The sequence below is a fragment of the Periplaneta americana genome, chromosome 5 (assembly GCF_040183065.1).
Source record: "Periplaneta americana isolate PAMFEO1 chromosome 5, P.americana_PAMFEO1_priV1, whole genome shotgun sequence".
Lineage (NCBI taxonomy): Eukaryota > Metazoa > Arthropoda > Insecta > Blattodea > Blattidae > Periplaneta > Periplaneta americana.
In genome coordinates this window covers 114573576-114591261 of record NC_091121.1, presented here as the reverse complement: position 1 = coordinate 114591261, position 17686 = coordinate 114573576, and the positions used below count along the sequence as shown (strand labels likewise).

At 35.1% G+C, this 17686-nt stretch overlaps 1 protein-coding gene across 7 annotated transcripts in view; it reads left to right on the top strand.

Moving 5' to 3' along the window:
- Positions 1-16755, top strand: part of Zn72D (Zinc-finger protein 72D) — a 140225-nt gene extending 123470 nt beyond the window's left edge. For 6 of the 7 annotated variants that reach the window (XM_069826404.1, XM_069826401.1, XM_069826403.1 and 3 more), the window contains 8 exons: positions 3631-3820; positions 4194-4386; positions 6053-6209; positions 7325-7434; positions 9357-9452; positions 9745-9954; positions 15460-15598; positions 15693-16755. In XM_069826404.1, the coding sequence (XP_069682505.1) occupies positions 3631-3820; positions 4194-4386; positions 6053-6209; positions 7325-7434; positions 9357-9452; positions 9745-9954; positions 15460-15598; positions 15693-15763 (1166 nt within the window). In that variant the 3' untranslated portion in view covers positions 15764-16755. Of the gene's footprint in view, positions 1-3630; positions 3821-4193; positions 4387-6052; positions 6210-7324; positions 7435-9356; positions 9453-9744; positions 9955-15459; positions 15599-15692 lie in introns of those variants that run through there. The other variant, XR_011332181.1, reaches the window with a different exon arrangement.
- Positions 16756-17686: the final 931 nt, after the last annotated feature.

The window sequence follows — 17686 nt, the reverse complement described above, 5'->3', positions numbered from 1 at the left end:
CCAACACCGAAAGTTACCCAACATTTGCTCATATTGGGTTGAGGGAAAACCCCGGAAAAACCTCAACCAGGTAACTTGCCCAAACTGGGAATCGAACCTGGGCCACCTGGTTTCGCGGCCAGACGCGCTAACCATTACTCCACAGGTGTGGACGATTATAGGTTCACTGTTTTTAAATGTTATTTAAAGATTCCATTAGAACATACAAAAGAACTGTGATCATTTTTCATAATAAACACTAAAAAATTAAACATTTAGATCGCAAACACATTAATCAAAAACGCCATCTTTGAGGGAAGTAGAAAATTTATCTTGAACAACAAAAAAAAGAAAAGTAATGGACTGGAATCGAACTCGCAATCTTCAGATTTATTTCTGTATGCCTTAACCATCTACGCTAAACTTTCGCATGTAAGAGTAGAGCTAAATAATACCTTTAAGATTATTTATATTCTCTTCTATTATATTTATATTATTTAACTCTATAAATTATTTTTCATATATTCCAATTAAATTATTAACAGCAAAAAAAGCAGTTAATTTAAAAATAATAAATTGAAAGTGATAAGTATGTGTATCATACTACTAAACAAAGGATATGCCAAATTAAAAATGATGTGTATATTTTTTAAAAGTGATAAGTGAGCTAATTTAAACGTCAAATAAGCAAAGGATATAAAATGGTATGATGAAAACGAACTGTTGAAATCAAATGAATGGAAAGAAACTTCAAAGGTAATAAAACTAGCTAGTGATTGCTTTAATTTATTTTATATTTTATATACTGTATTTGCTCCGATTTGCTTTCAGAAAACGAGGAATTGATAGTAGGTTCTAGTACAAGTGAAGACAGTGTTAAACTGCAGAAATAACTGTGTGCACTGGCATAATTTCGTACTGCCCTGACTCCCTATAACATTTGACAGCTCTATACACAACTGACACAGAGTAATGGAGATCATTGACAATCTGATAAGTACATCCCTGCTGAATGAGGGTGACAGCTCATACGACTTCAACTTTCCTTCAGCCATTTTGTAGTTCCTTTGCAATAACATCTGAATTAGGCCACAACAATGACAATAGCCTCTGATATGTTCTAAAACGGCCATAGTCAAATGGAGAAGATCAAGCTAAATCATATTGGTTTTCATTATGGATGGATTACTATCCAGTTTCCTTGGACTGCAATGAAGATAAAAACCAAATGTGTTTTCTGAATAGAAAAGATGTTAACGCAAATGGTGATATACTTACAGCACAGCTGTTGCTTTATACTAAGAATTTACAGCAGACAAAAACCTGTTGCGCTAAATTTTTTGAGCAGTATATTACTATCTTCGGTTTTCCTATAATATAATAATTACTACCGTACATAGTACAATGACTCATTCTGTATTATAATGACTACAACCGTATACATGACAATGACTCATTTTGTATAGTAGTTAATGTCTAGTTAGGTAGATTTAAGAATGTACTTATATTCAATGTAGTGAGCTGCAGCCAGCAGTGAAGATGTCACATGCCTAAGCTGCTATCACAACAGCATGCGCAATACCACATCTTTACTTTGTTTACACAATTGATTACAAACTCTCTTAGTGCTTTGCCCCCTTCCCCCAATTTTTAATGGATACTTGACTCTTCGTTATTCATCCCTATGAAGCCAGTAGTGCAGACCAATTTACCAAGAGAGTCTTTGCCCAGAGTGCGCCATAGGAGCCTGATCTATGATACACCTGTGATGAGATGAAATGAAGTTTGTTGGGATGCCACAGAGGAATCAGAACACCAGAGAAAACTCTTGTATTAACGTGGACCATGCGCTTGCTCAACACAAGTCATAAATTGGAAATACGCCGGGGATTGAATTCAGAGTCACAGAATATTATGAGGCTAGCACTCCAGCCAGTGGACCATCGTGGCACCTTTAATTGGATAATATCCTCCATTCGAACTGTTCTAGTTCCAGTTAATAAATGATACACTGTATTGACTCTCATATTAGATACACTTCTTTTATTAACAAAAATCGAGGGTTCAGGGTCACGAACAATTGCCCATATTGGTTATTCACATTTGAGTGCAGAAGTGTTGATACAAGGGGCATTACATTTGAAAATCTACTGTAAGCATTGTCTTTGACTACTGTAACACTAGGTATGTGAATATCTGTGAATATAAAGTGCAAATTTTCTGGCTATCGTCAGTAAATTAAATTTAGACTTGCAAAATTGTAGCAATGATTGTAGATTAAAGTATCATCTGGGTAAACATCAGGTGTGATCGTGGGCCCCTTGATTGGGATCCATTTTCCCTGTATCTTCATATAATGTAGCATCTTCTGATTTGATGGCATGTTTACTGTTCAGAACTGATTTTAGAAGTGAAAGGAATGTCTCAGATCTATTTCATTGAAAGAAAAACATAAAAAGTTTGAAGCATTGAAGTGGAAGTGGAACTTTATTCCACAACTTTTAGCATAGGAAACTAGGCCTACATGTTACTGTGTTGTGGGGGGGGGGGGGGGGAGAACAAGGAATGTGCATTTTTAGCGATTTTATGGTATATAGTGTATCCTATAGGTGGCAGTTGGGTCTGCAGAGCTATCCAAGTACAGAATTTAAATGTAAGATAACTTTAAACATTTTGTACACTGGTTAAAAACCAGGGATGTTCAGGTATTAAAACTTGTTTTTCTCGAAGGTGGTGGTGATTTGTGACATTCTTTTTCTACCGACACCCTTCATACACAATATCATTAACAACCCTGTAAGGCATTATTCTCTCACAAAATACAGCAGACTATTTCCCCATTACATAAAATATCAAAGTACTAAACATTGGTTACATGGACATGCAATGCGTGTCACAATTTTTGTGCATGTCGGTGTCAAAATTAAGTTTTATTTTCAATAATTTATTATGCGAAATCTATTGAGTACATCGGACAAAAATTTGGGACAAGACTCGCCTAGTGGTATTTTCTCAAGACAGGGCTTTCATTTGCAATTCCAAATGTTATGGATACTGTCGACTGGGGGAGCAGTGGGGTGTGTATGCGCAAATTTCGTAAGGAGCCCTCAGAAATCCACCTACTAGGTAGACGAAGAACTTAATATTCTTTAGAAAACTGAATGGTGGTTCTGTGGAAACGTTTGCAAATGAGACTGTCTGTAGTTGTTTCATGATAGAAAGAGCATGACTTAGGCTTGCGTGCGTGTTTCTCTGCTAATCTTCTTTGGCTAATGGAAGAGAATGGTATCTGGAAAGTTTGGGCGTTTATTAATGGGGTATGAAAATTACGCAAGTAAATGCAATTTTTGTATTAGTACGACTACTGACCTACTAGGGTATTCCTGAAGTATAACGAACATTATTTCAGTGAAAAATTCATTGTCTGTTTGAATTCTCTAAACAAGAGCTAAGTGGTTAAGTATAATTTGAGACTAATGCTGCGGTGTAAAATTTTAAACAGTTCATAACACAATTTTTATTTAAATTATTGATTTAAAAATTGAATGTTTGCACAGCTCTTAGTTTTTTATTGATATTATTTATTTACATCGGTGAATTTGCAAAGTTACATGTTCTTCTGAATACTAACGTGATTGAACATGCACTTAGGGAAACCTATTCCTGGAGTGAAACCTGCAGTAGGAGCTAAAATCATGACTGGAGCACAACCAGCAGTGAAACCTGTAGGCCAAGGTCCAGTGGCAACTTCCACACCAACCATTAAAACTGAACCAATGGACAAGCCTAAACCAGATGCTGTGAAAGAAGAGAAGAAGGAAGATGGCCGTGATGGCAATCTGTAAGCGCATAATTATAAATGTGCTGTTTCTGAATTTTTCAGGAATTATGTGTAGAGTATTGTCGTGTTTAAAAAATGAATAATTAAGTCTGAGTTCATGATAGAAGAGAAATTTCATAGTAGGCAAATCTATGTAGAGCATTTGTATTAAACATTAAAATTCTAGTCACATTCTTTTTATTAAAACACATCGGAACAAGGTAAGTTGTCCTAGTTCTGTGTTCTGTTAACCTAATTCCTAGTCATTCGAAAATTATTTTATTCAAACCTTACTTATGTAATTCTTTTGAGTTGTGCGTAATTTAGATCATTCCCCTTCAGGTACTTACAACCCAGGTTTTACTGTATTTATAAATATATTTTTTATTCACAGATTTTCATTTCATCGAGACAAGGATGATAGCCAAGTACCACGTGTGTTAAAGGGTGTAATGCGTGTAGGAGTATTGGCTAAAGGTCTGCTTTTGCATGGTGATACAGCTGTGAATCTCGTTGTGTTGTGTGCAGAGAAGCCTACTCGAACACTGCTCAATAAAGTAGTTGAGAATCTCCCAAAGCAACTTCAGGTATGTTAAAATACATTCATTCACTCATACATACATACATACATACAGGATAGGAGGTCAAGGCTTTCACCCTTACAGACGAGAGGCATTAGCAGAGGGAGGAAATTTTTATTCTCGTAGTTCTAAGAAATCACTGATTTGATGAGAACTGTTGCCAGGAAAATTTTATATACAACAAACATGGCAAATGAAAATGCATTGACTTCACAACTGACCTGTCCCATTGGTTTCTCTTTCAGACTTCTTTATTTTGGAGCTATTTTCTGCTTCTTTATGTTTTCTTCTGCCCATTTCCTATTGACAGCTTCTTTACCTGTTCTGAGCAACATGTTGGATGTCTTGTAATTTATAGAGCAAAATTGCAATGCGATAATTGACGCATTTCTAAAAAGTTTTCCTTGAAACATTTACTCAGTGTAATCCCGAAAAGACAAAGTATATGATTATGTCTCGTGACCAGAATATTGTACGAAATGGAAATATAAAAATTGGAAATTTATTTTTTGAAGAGGTGGAGAAGTTCAAATATCTTGGAGCAACAGTAACAAATATAAATTATATTCGAGAGGAAATTAAACACAGAATAAATATGGGAAATGCCTGTTATTATTCGGTTGAGAAGCTTTTATCATCCAGTCTGCTCTCAAAAAATCTGAAAGTTAAAATTTATAAAACAGTTATATTACCGATTGTTCTTTACGGTTGTGAAACTTGGACTCTCACTTTGAGAGAGGAACATAGGTTAAGGGTGTTTGAGAATAAGGTGCTTAGGAAAATATTTGGGGCTAAGAGGGATGAAGTTACAGGAGAATGGAGAAAGTTACACAACACAACTGCACGCATTGTATTCTTCACCTGACATAATTAGGAACATTAAATCCAGACGTTTGAGATGGGCAGGGCATGTAGCACATATGGGCGAATCCAGAAATGCATATAGAGTGTTAGTTGGGAGGCCGGAGGGAAAAAGACGTTTGGGAAGGCCGAGACGTAGATGGGAGGATAATATTAAAATGGATTTGAGGGAGGTGGGGTATGATGATAGAGACTGGATTAATCTTGCTCAGGGTAGGGACCAATGGCGGGCTTATGTGAGGGCGGCAATGAACCTCCAGGTTCCTTAAAAGCCATTAAGTAAGTAATATGTAGCTAACAATGATATATGCAGTGGAGGGAGAAAGGAACTAGCTATCCTACCCCATTATCTCCTGGCTTAATTGCCTCATAAGTGATATCTTATTGGTATCACTTGTGAGGTTCAGACCTATCTTCGGACATTTGACTGAACAATATTAGTAATAACTGGTTTGATACCAGGTAAATGATACACAGGATTGTTTTAGTAACCAGAACTAAGTTTGCAACTAATTTGGCTGTAACTCTCCATTTGAACTTGCATTTCTTGAAAACTATGAGTGAAATTATTAGTGTGGAACATTTAAGGCAGAGGTGCCAACTGTTAAGGAATTTTGGCCACAGGGAAAACATTATTACGGCAATATTATTATATGTGACTTATACATTACGAAAACATTGTCTGTTGTTCTGAGGACTCAGTTCTGACCATTTTGTTGAATTTTTTTCCAGCTGAATATTCAGTATAATGGGGCCTGTCTGCCTGCGAGTATAAGCAGTGTTGAATACTTCATCTAATTTGATGTTACAGATTGTTGCTCCTGAAGACACTTACAAAGTTCAACGAAAGCTTGAAGAAGCAGCCATTATTGTGATGGGAGTTAAAGAACCACACATTACAGTCACCATCACCCTAACATCTCCAATTATGAGAGAGCAATTGCTGACTCCTCAGGAAGGAAGTGGTGGTAAGAGAACGAAAAGAGTCTCCGTGGACAAAGCAGGTATCATAGAGATAACGAACCAGGGGCCCATTGCAAGGCGGTGTGGCATGAAGGTTGGCTAGCGTATTTTTGCACTTAGCTTTCTTGTGCTGCCCAAAATGTTTTCTAAAACAGACTATAAATCTTCTCTCCAGTTTAAAGTATCAGTTAGGACTTTTTAGTGATATTCTTTGAGTTTCAATATTTTTTATAAAGGAGAGATACATCATTGTGGCCCCTGGGATGACATTCTCCGTGCTAGCCTGGTGCATGATTTGTTAATACAAAAGACAGGCTAGCATATTCCAGGCCAAGAAAAGGATAAAATTCTAGAAAAAAAAAATCTTACATACATACCTAGGTAGATGGATTAGTTGTTTTGCAAATAAGCTCTTAGTTTTCTTACTTGATATTGAGCTCTGATAAATTTTGTCACTGATAATGTTTGTTCTTTTCATGAGCCTGTTGTCTTACTGCTAAGGTTTCTAGGTATCCTGTCGACTTTACAGCCACCGAGAAGGGGGATCGTTGAACGCCGTGACAAACGGGAAGGATTTTTGACCATGCGGAAAAAAACAGTTTCATAGCTACTGGGTCTAGGTCATAACCTGAGTTACAGTGAATATTTGTTATGTTGCTATTTAATTGCATTGTATTTACCAGAAGAGTTAGCAATTGAATGGAGTTTGTAAGGATAGTAGTGAATGTAATGTAAAAGTTTGCATATATAACCCAGAGAGAAATGCATATATAACCCAGAGAGAAATTTGTGAATTTTATTGTAGCACTAAAATCAGTTTCTTTATGTGTTATATTATTTGTTCTGTTGTCTACTTCTATTGTTACAATCGACATTCAATTGATAATGTTGATGTTGTTGTTTTCAAGGAGATCTGCAGCTTCCCAGTGACTTGGAGCAGAAGATGTCGCCGTTTCCATTTCTTTGTGCAAACTCTTCATTCTTATTTTTGTGACCTACTCCCGAGACTTGAAACTGTTTTGCTTACTGCTATGGTGAGGTGTGTTAAACCGCGATGGTCAAACACCCTTTGTAATTTTGTCTGATCGGCTGTTTTTCCGTCTTTCTTCCCCGACCCTAGACTCAGTGTCTGTGAGTCAGGCGCAGGCGACCAAGGATCCGCCAGACGTGCTCGACAAGCAGAAATGTTTGGATGCCCTGGCAGCTTTGAGGCATGCCAAGTGGTTCCAGGTTTGAAGGAATTCCTCCTTTATGTTTAAAGCAAGACAAAAGAAAACCAAATATCAGAAAAAAAAAATCTATATATACATACTTTTCAGCCTTGTGTCTGTCAAGTTAACTTAGCTATCACTAGAAGGATAAAGGAAATACAGAATGGCAACTTCATTGCTATTTGATATCTTCGTGCAAGAAACCATTTTGTGTTTAACTAGTATAGCTTTATACTTGGTTCTAAAATGTGCAGGATAGTTGTTTACAAATGCTTCAGACTGCCTTGTCTCACAAAGCCACTCTTTATAATCTTTACAAGTAAATTTTATTCTGCTTTCACGATTAAGCTTTTGTGTTAGAAATGATAGATGGCTGTACACATGTCTCAGATTTTGACGAAGTTCTTCGAAAGTGGGAAGGTACTTATGAAATTTTTGTGTTAAATTCATTAGTAAATGAGGATTGTTCTCATACAATTTGTATTTTAACATCCGTAAATCATAGACTGAGAAAGTTGATCCCAGAGACTACAAAGCATGACTGAATTATGACCAAAGACTACAGAAATAAGTCAATGAAGGATTGGCAAATGTTCAGTGGGTGGTGTTATCTTGCGTAAATTCTCTAAAATTACTTTGAGTTAAGCAAAATATAGGTGAATAGTATGATACAATTACAGACAAAACTACTATTTGTATTTGTTCTTCCAAACTGTTCTAACATACTTTGAAACCGCAATCATTACTTTGCTGTGTTGGCAGAAAGGTCTTATCTGAGTGAAACTGCAGCCAATACTTTGCTGTGTTGGTAGAAAGGTTTTATCTGAGTGAAACTGCAGCCAATACTTTGCTGTGTTGGCAGAAAGGTCTTATCTGAGTGAAACTGCAGCCAATACTTTGCTGTGTTGGCAGAAAGGTCTTATCTGAGTGAAACTGCAGCCAATACTTTGCTGTGTTGGCAGAAAGGTCTAATCTGAGAAAAATTAAGTTCTGTAGCATTTGTAAAACACCTTCCTGGACTGTGATTTCTAAACATCTATAATAAAGGAAAAAATAGGAGTAATTTAATTTTGTGCTTGCATTGCCAGTAGTAAGAAGAGTGGTTTCTTTTTCTGGAGATATAATATTGCTTGAACAAGACTTCCTGTGAATCCATTATTCTTCTTTTATGCCCTAAGCACACTTGTATTTTAACTTAATGCAAAATCAGAAACTTGTTCTTTACGATTAATCAGTACAATATGATTTAATTTAAGATAACTTCGACCTATTTAGTAGTGTTTTTTCTCAATGTACAGTTAATTACTACCACACATTTTTATTAAATAGATGTTCATATTCTATGGATGTATAATATTATGACAGCTTTAGATTTTGTAGTTGGGACATATGGAAATACAAATTTGCAGGTGGGGTTCATGTTACGTTAGTAGTTGAATGTGCATTGCTAATGGATCTGATTTTTCATAAATACTGTCAGTGTGAAATACATGAGGCTGGAAAGTTAGCAAATATACTTTCGCGGAGCGAAACCTCTTTGTTCCCAGGGCATTGTCTCACCATTGGGTTTGGAGTTAGTTTGTGCACTGTGTATACATACCACAGTTCGTCCGTACTGTCGCAAAAAGTGTGCATGTTAGACTTTTTCGTATAGTATTCAAAGAGTGGAAAGAACAAAAAGAAAACCCTGATGTAACTGACAGTATCAATACATAACTTAATTGGTTGGGGAGGTTAAATTTTTGAATAGTCTGTATAATTATCATACTTCTGAAGTTTGATGTGTACTCAGTAGGGTTTGTAGTTTAGCATGCACAACGGTAAAAGAAATGTTCTCGGTTGTAGGACGAACGTTAGGTAAAATCTGTAAGGTGGAAGTTTAAAATGTGTGGTGTGAATTTATTTACATAGACATTTCATGTATTTCATTACTTGTCACAGGCTAGGGCAACTGGATTGCAGAGCTGTGTAATGGTGATCCGAATTCTTAGAGATTTGTGTCAGCGAGTTCCTACTTGGGCCCCTCTTAATAGCTGGGTAAGGTAGAAGTTATGTTTCTGTACTCCTAATCATAGTTATTGAATTAGTTGGCTGTGTGTAATTACATTATATTCCTTAGCAACAGGGATCGCCAATAATTGATTGTAGTTAAATAATATTAATCACAATATAATTATGTAAATGTTAGGTGATATGTATGGTTTTGTAGTGAAAACAGTCTCTTCATATTGTTTTTTCCCCTCCATTTTTTCTTCCTTGTTTTCATTTTTTCGTGAGGTAAAAAAATCTCTCATACCGGGTATACATCAATATCTGAATTTTTGTTTAGGCCATGGAGTTACTTGTGGAGAAGGTGATCAGTTCTGCAGCACAACCTTTGAGTCCTGGTGATGCATTGCGTCGAATTATGGAAGCGCTGGCATCTGGTATTCTTCTGCCAGGCGGACCTGGTCTCTTGGATCCCTGTGAAAAAGATCCTTCAGATGCTGCAGCTAATATGATGCCTCAGCAGAGGGAAGACATAACTGCTTCAGCACAGGTTTGTTACATCATATCCAGAGACTTTATTATTAAATACAATTTTATGTCTTGATGTGTGTATTAAGTGTCAAATGAGATCGTGATTCTGCAGTTGTTGAAGTTGTACAAGAGAGTAGTGGCATGGGTTTTTTTTTTATTTGTTACTTTATTAGAATCCCCACTCTAAACTCTAATGAAGTGTGGGGGTATGGTCCAGTATCACGTAGTTATAGATGTAGTAGTTCTCTAAATCAGTAGTATTCAATCTATGGTATGCATACCTCCAGGGGTATGCAGGGTTGTCTCGAGGGGTATGCATCCCACTGACTAGGTATGTAAAAATGCTGATAAATTCATTTTATTATATTTGTTGATAATTATTATAGCTTACATATTTTCTTTTACAATAATATCAACTCTTGTTTTTCCATTCTTCGATAACATTTTACATTTCATTACTATTATTATTGGATTAATAGCTACTACATGTGTATTGATAATAATTTATTTTGCATACATCAATCGTACAGACCGATTATTTAGTCCTGACAGCTCATCGACGCAAAAGAGGGGAAGTAATAGGAGTAGTGGGGAGAGTTCCGGAGTAGAGATAAGGGCGAGCGGTTGGTAAAGGAATGCAGTACAGTTTTACTGTACTGGAAACACAATGCTATATTGCATGTGTGACATCTGATCGCTCTGACTGCAGGCAACAGACGAACCTGAAATCCCTTGGCTTAACTTAATGGACTCACCTGACCCAGGCACAGATTGCCGGTGACTGTCAGAACTAAATAATTGTACTGTAGTCTGTTATTTCTTATATAAGTACAATGCAGTTTGCAGGGTATAAAGGTAAAAAAATGTATTTTGGGGGTATGCTAGCAAAAAAAATTTCAGTATAACTACCCATAAATTATGACCACCACTTGTGCCAACTTATATTTTGAGTTGTTTTTTTAAGAATGCAATAATTTTTTTATGTAGATACTGGCTTTTTTTTCCATAAGTTTCTACAACAAACTCCTCTATGCCCCTTCCCCCTCCACTCCCCCATCTGACAAGGAGGAAAGAGCAGATATTTTAAGTGTTTCTGGTACTTATTATCTAAGATTTTGTATTAAAACTTTTGATCGTGTTAATCTTTTGGTTTCTCTTGTGTTGGTGAACATGTAGTCCATTGTAGTATATTCAGCATGGCGGTAGCAGTGAATTCTCCCCTCCACATCGTAGTTTAATAGTTACCCTGTAGAAGCAAGTTTCATATTTTACCACTGGATTCTGCTGCCAGCTGATATGAAGTATTAAAAGTAGTCTGCGCTGAAGAGAGAGGGAGGATAGTGCAAAATGATTTTACTTTTTTTTTTTTTTTTTTCTTGATTTGACTGTGATGACATCCTATGTTATACCCCATGGAAGATTTCATTTTGGTGTTTGAATGATTTCATATATTACAAAGATGCTCTGAAGATTCTTATATTCACTTCCTTTGCAATTCTTTGCATCCAGGTTTGTGTCAATTGCTACTGAGCCTTTATCTCGAACTTAGCAAGAGTTTTGCATTACATACTCTTTATTGGAATATACTTAGGTAAATGTTTGTATTATGTTTTCTTATATTAGAGTTATTTTTGTTTCTCTGTTACTTAATATTCACGGATAATTCTGAACTGTCCTTTGTATTGGATTTTTTGGGCTGTATTGGTATGGAGCAAAAACACTATCAACTGTTCATGTGATATGGGTAGGAATCTGAATTTTTAGCATCTATTTTCCTGAAATCAGCATCTACTTTTTTCCAAACTAGAATCTATTTTTTTTTTCAAAGGAAGCTTTGTGCATTCTACCTTTCATTTCTCAAAAGAGAACATTGTGTGAACAGTTCAGTGTTTTCCGCCTTCAAATTACATAGTCTGAAACAACAGCACCACTATCAGCATTGTTTGTTGGTGTCTACAATACTTGCAAAGAACATTCTGAAAATGCTTTATTTTTTGTTCTTAAAGCATTAAACACATTTTTCGTATTTCACCTGCTGTTCAATAAGCTTCTTAAATTAATTGTATGCACTTCCAATTTCTTGTTTTGGTATACTCGATAATCTTGGAAACATTAGTACAGTGAAACCTCTCATTTACGGACATCGAAGGGATGTAACAATCTGTCCGCATCTGGGAGGTGTCCTTTATTGGGAGGGAGGCTCCTCAATCTAACAGTAAATTTATAATATGCATTATGTATCCCTACACGCTTTAAATGAAGTGTATTACTGTAGTTTAATTCCAAATACAGTCTACTGTACTACAGTAAATTCTTTGGAACTTTGAACTACAGTAGATAAAACGGAAAAAGGAAAATATAGTACTGTGCCATGCAATTTTATTCTAGGTTTACAGTTATGCAGTACCGTAATTTACAATTTTCAACTTAACCTTTACGTTCAGGTCCCATATCTCTCGAAACAGAACAAATGATTAAAGTGAAGAGAACAATTCTACCAATCCCATCATGTGTGGAATACAATTTCATGATCGCGAAAACCTTGGACCCATCAGACAGGTTAAATTTTATGACTTTGTTTATCCTCCTGCTTCCAGCTGACAAGGGGTAGCCGGCTGAGCTAATGGTAGCCTACGGGACCCATATTGTCTTCTTTCATGTTAAAGAATTTCTGTACAGTTCTCAAAACTAAATTTTCCATTTTTGTAACACATTAGGTCTTGAAATCCAAGTTCTGTCTGCAGTCAGGAGGTAAAGCAAGCTTTAGGACTGTGAAACAAGCTGTCCGTATCCGTGTCTGAGTGTGTCCGTAAATGAGAGTTAAATTTATCATTATTTCTATATTATTTCAGTTGGGACATAAAAATCTGTCCGTATATGAGGAGTGTCTGTATCTTGGGAGTGTCTGTAAGGAGAGGTTTCACTGTATTTGATTTGTCAACATTGTTCAGTAGAACTGTATTCTTCGGGTAGAATGTCTTCACTATAGCCTCAAAGTTCTTTCTGCTGTGGTTCTTTCTTTTTTTTTTTTTTTTTTTTTCTTTTTTAATTTTTTCTTCTCCCCCCCCCCAAATTGACTGTTTATTCTTTGCTGACTGAGCATCTTTGGAAAACACCATCTTGCCATGTAACTTTATTCAATTAACTTAATCTCGACAGTAAATTTGTCCATTCAGAATAATGTCCAGCAGCAATGTCTGATAAATTGCTGTCCAAGAAGTCTAGTCTTAGGTACAAGAAGTGAGATGTTGGATATTTGGATCCCTCAAGTAAAGTTAGCAGTTCAGTCAACCCACTAGCATAATCTTTAACAAAAGTCATGTGAGCATTTAATCTTGAAACATTCTTTTCATTAAGCCCCTGTAAAAAATTGAGACCCATATTTTGAATATTCCTCATGTCAGGCTGCTTGAAAAAGAGGACAAAATCTTCAAATAATCAGCGAAATAGAGGACAGCCTCAAACCAGCTATTTCATCTTGTTACAGTGGGAGGAGGAAAAAATTTAGCTTCTTTGAAAGCTTCATATCTAGATGTCACAAACTCACGATACTTATTTCCTGTTTAGGAAGGCAGACTTAACCATGGTAACAGTTTATTTCATTCAATTCCCACCTTAATGTTGCCCAGGAATTCCCAACCAAACTTAATTTATGGGTCCAGCACTGGACATAAATTAGATGATCCCTTATTACAATTTTGAGAGTTTCATAACAAGGAATCATGTAAGCAGCACTGTCACTAACAAACACTTGCACTGAATCATACGGAACAAAATGATTGTGAAGTGTATCAAACACTGCACGAGAGAAGTTTGTTGTATTTCACTGAAGCGATGAACATCTTACTTCTTCAGCATTTAAGACTTGAAAGAGTACCACAAAAACACACCTCTCCATTCTGTCTGTTTCATCGCATAAGATGTTGATATTTTTCCCTGCTATTGCCTATGAAATAGACTTCTTGGATCAGAATAAATTTTTGAAAGTTAAAATATGGTTAAATTAAATAGGAATGAATTAAGAAAAACTAGTTTTAATAACTACAAATATACTCTTTAATATTTTATCTAAAAATTAAGAAATTTTGTGTAGTTCACGTGAAATTCCCTTCCCCTTTAGTAGCCTATCAAACATTTCAATGCATTCTAAGTTATGTTTGGTACAATAATTGTACAATATTCTTACCTGTTGGATATTTTTTTACGTAGAGCTTAAACACAGGTAACTCTTGTTTCTTTGAAAATTCATTTATCCATCTCCTTAGTGTTTCATTTTCCAGCTTTCAAGTGGAATATTTGCCTTTGAAAAAGCTTCTACTGTAGACTTGGAATAATAATCCTTTTCAAACTATCTTTGCTTGGCACCATCGAATATTTCAATAACTGAAATTTGTTTTGGTAATGCTGATGTTGAGGATTAGTGCTATCTTGTCTTGTCAAGTGTTTCTCTGACATAAAATGTTCATCAATGCTTTCTTTCTTTTTCCATCCAACGTGGCAATTGCAGAATTTACAAAAAAAAACTCTTAGCATCTGAAGCATATGGAATACAGCTGTGTTCTTTCATGAGCAGTTATAACTGTTCACCCCATTTTACGAACTAGTATAACTAGATTTTAACTATCCGTCTCAAAAGCAAATGGCCAAGTAAACTGACACAATGCATTTTAGCCAAGCCCATATCGAATATAGAACTTGATAATCAATATATGGCTTACAATATGTATATAAATATTTGGACCTTCATTACCGATACATTAAATTTATTGAATCGAGCAGACAATTATTAATAAAGAGATAATTATTTATTGAATCAAGCAGACAATTATTAATAAAGAGATAATTGATCGACATGTTTTGAGTATTTAAAACTTTCCTTTAATTTTTGTGTGTATATAATACGCTTTTTGCTTGAAAAATAGCATTTTACTGATACTCGCTAATAAATAGAATTTTCTCGTGATTTCGCAATTTGATAGGAAATTTATTTTTTTTTGGCACTTTCAATTCTGATAGAAAATCATGCTAAATCACCTTACAGATGAAGAAAAATACTTTCTACCCCACAATTAAAAAATTCGCGGATTTTGCTAATGCGAAATTTTCAGGTTCCTAGATATGGGTGATTTTACACAGATATTGTGTATCATGAAATTTATTGCTTCAATCACAGACTGCCTTGTTGGTGATGCTTTACTGTATTTTGCTGATAATGTCGTTGCATGACTTGAACAGAGTTTTTCACTAGTTAAATCGCACAAAAATATTCCTTTTCCACAGGATTCGCGGCTGTCTTGTTTAATTGGTCACATGATACAACAGCTGATGCTAATATAACAGCGAACTGCAGTTAACTTTCATCCTTACTCTTTGTTATTGCACGTAATTTGTGTCTAACGGTTTTCGTTTGATGCAATATTAAAAGTAGCTATCTCTTTTTCAGTAACCCTGTATTAGAAATGTTAATTTTTCATGTACAGTTTTTGTAACAAAGATATTAAAAGCTATTCTTTTGTTTCCTTAGCATGCACTCAGATTGATAGCTTTCCGTCAAATACATAAAGTATTGGGAATGGATCCACTACCTCCTCCAAAATTTAGCCGAAGATTTAACAGGAAACGAAGGCGAGATAATAGTAGTGGTGAAGGCAATGACTCTGAAGGTAATTATGCCCTACTTAATTTTTATTGCTGAACTACAATTGCACCACTGAGATTTTTTTATGTGTATAAATATATTCTACAATTTCATTACAGCTGGTGATGGCAAGAAAGATAAAAAGGAAGATGTGGATGAAAAAATGGAGACTGAGAAAAGTGGAAAGTGAACAATCTGTGAATACATGCAGCAATTGAATTTGTTGCAATATAGCGTAAATTCTTAACGTTCTCCTATAGATTACAGTGTGAAAAGAGTCACTTATTTTGCGTTCAGTGTTTTTCATGTGCCTGTAATGCTGTGTGCAATTTGCATTCATCTTATATATTCAGTTCATTATGGATTTTCAGCTTAGTAAGTGTTCTGAAAGGAGCAAAGTAAATGTTTACTTTGATAAATGAATTCTACAAATATTCTGCTACCATTTATTATCAAGGTCCACATGATGTACTCTTATATTTTGTATCCTCATTAATTGATATATTCATAGATATCTGAATCTGTAAATTATTAGTCACTGTGTCATTTGTGGAATGTTCTTAATTTTATGACTTTCTCCCCTTTTCTGTCATTGACTGGTTATTAGTTGTGAAGATACATTTTATCACTTCGTCACAGGTAAAGATTCTATGTTAAGTGAATAGACATTTCTTTAAGGTTTTCCACATTATGGTTCCTTTTGACATGAATTCCATTCATCACTGTATTGGCAATGTGGAATAAAGTATAGAAATTGTTTAGCTGACGCATTGTAATTTTTAAATGAAAATCTTCGATGTTTGATATGTTTAATAATAATTAGTTCTGTCACTACCAGCCATTTATCAAGTGTTCCAGACAGGAATAGGATTGATTATATTCCTGCGGACATGAAATTATGGTGCTGGTTACTGGATTCTGCTGTAAATATTTGGCTTTACATAGTTAAATCATATGGAAGGATTTGCATTTTTTGAAGTTACATCCTAGAATAGACAGAAATATCAGTTTACCTAGTCTATTTAATCCTTGCTGTGAAAACGTGTGGATGGAAAGTGTGAGTTATGACGACCAATGTTCGAAATGAGTGAAAGCACTTCGTCACTGGATGTATATTTTGTATGAAGCTTCATGTAATTTGTGTTGTCTTCGAGGGAAAATATATCTAAACCTTTCACCTGAGCTATATTTATAGTTTTTCATCGTGAGTTTCACTAGGCATGTCTTGGTTAAAACTTTTGGCTGAAGTACAATATAATATTGTCTATCGATATATTCTGTTTCATCCAGCCATGAGTGGAGAAGGGGAATTATGATATTGGTACTTCATATTTTATATGCATACATTCGTAGTTAAAATGACATAAAACATTCCGATTTCTCTTAAATTGTTTTCATTTCCATATTCATTCATTAAAGGAAGTTCCCAATCCACAATCAGGTTCATTGAAATGTTTGCAGATAAGTGACATGTACAAAATCTTCCGTGTTTAACTTTAATAGTTCTGTCGTAAATTACAAGGATAAAATATCCTTCTGCACTTAAAATTATGTACTGCTGGTGTTAACATTTGTTTCAGTTGGTCTCAGCATCTCCATTGTTCTACATTTAAGTAGGTAAATGAAAGAATAATGAAGTATTACAGCAGGTTTTAACTTAATTGACATGTGTTAAATTTGCTAGAATTTTTTTTGCAAAATAATTTTAAAATTAGTAACTGCGCAAGTTTATTTCATGTTCAGAAGTTGCAGAAGTGACGAGCACTATTATAGTTGCACATAACTTTATTGTACATTTCATGCAGTAGCTAATAAAACTTATTTACGTAAGTTTTTGTCAAATGGTTTCTGATCATTTTTATTATTCCTTTCTATATACTGTAATCGCCCCTTATCCAGGGAATCTGTGTCAGTTATAATATGGTTAACCTTGGCGATACTTTTTTTATATACATATTTTAGGTACTAGCGTCTTAATCTGAAGAATTTTGTAGAAAATCCAGAATGTAGTCCCATTCTATTCTCAGACTGTGGCAATAACAATTGCTAACACTATCCTTAATGGAATTAGCCCCACTATTAACTCTTCACTGTCCTGACTTGTGCTGCAGTA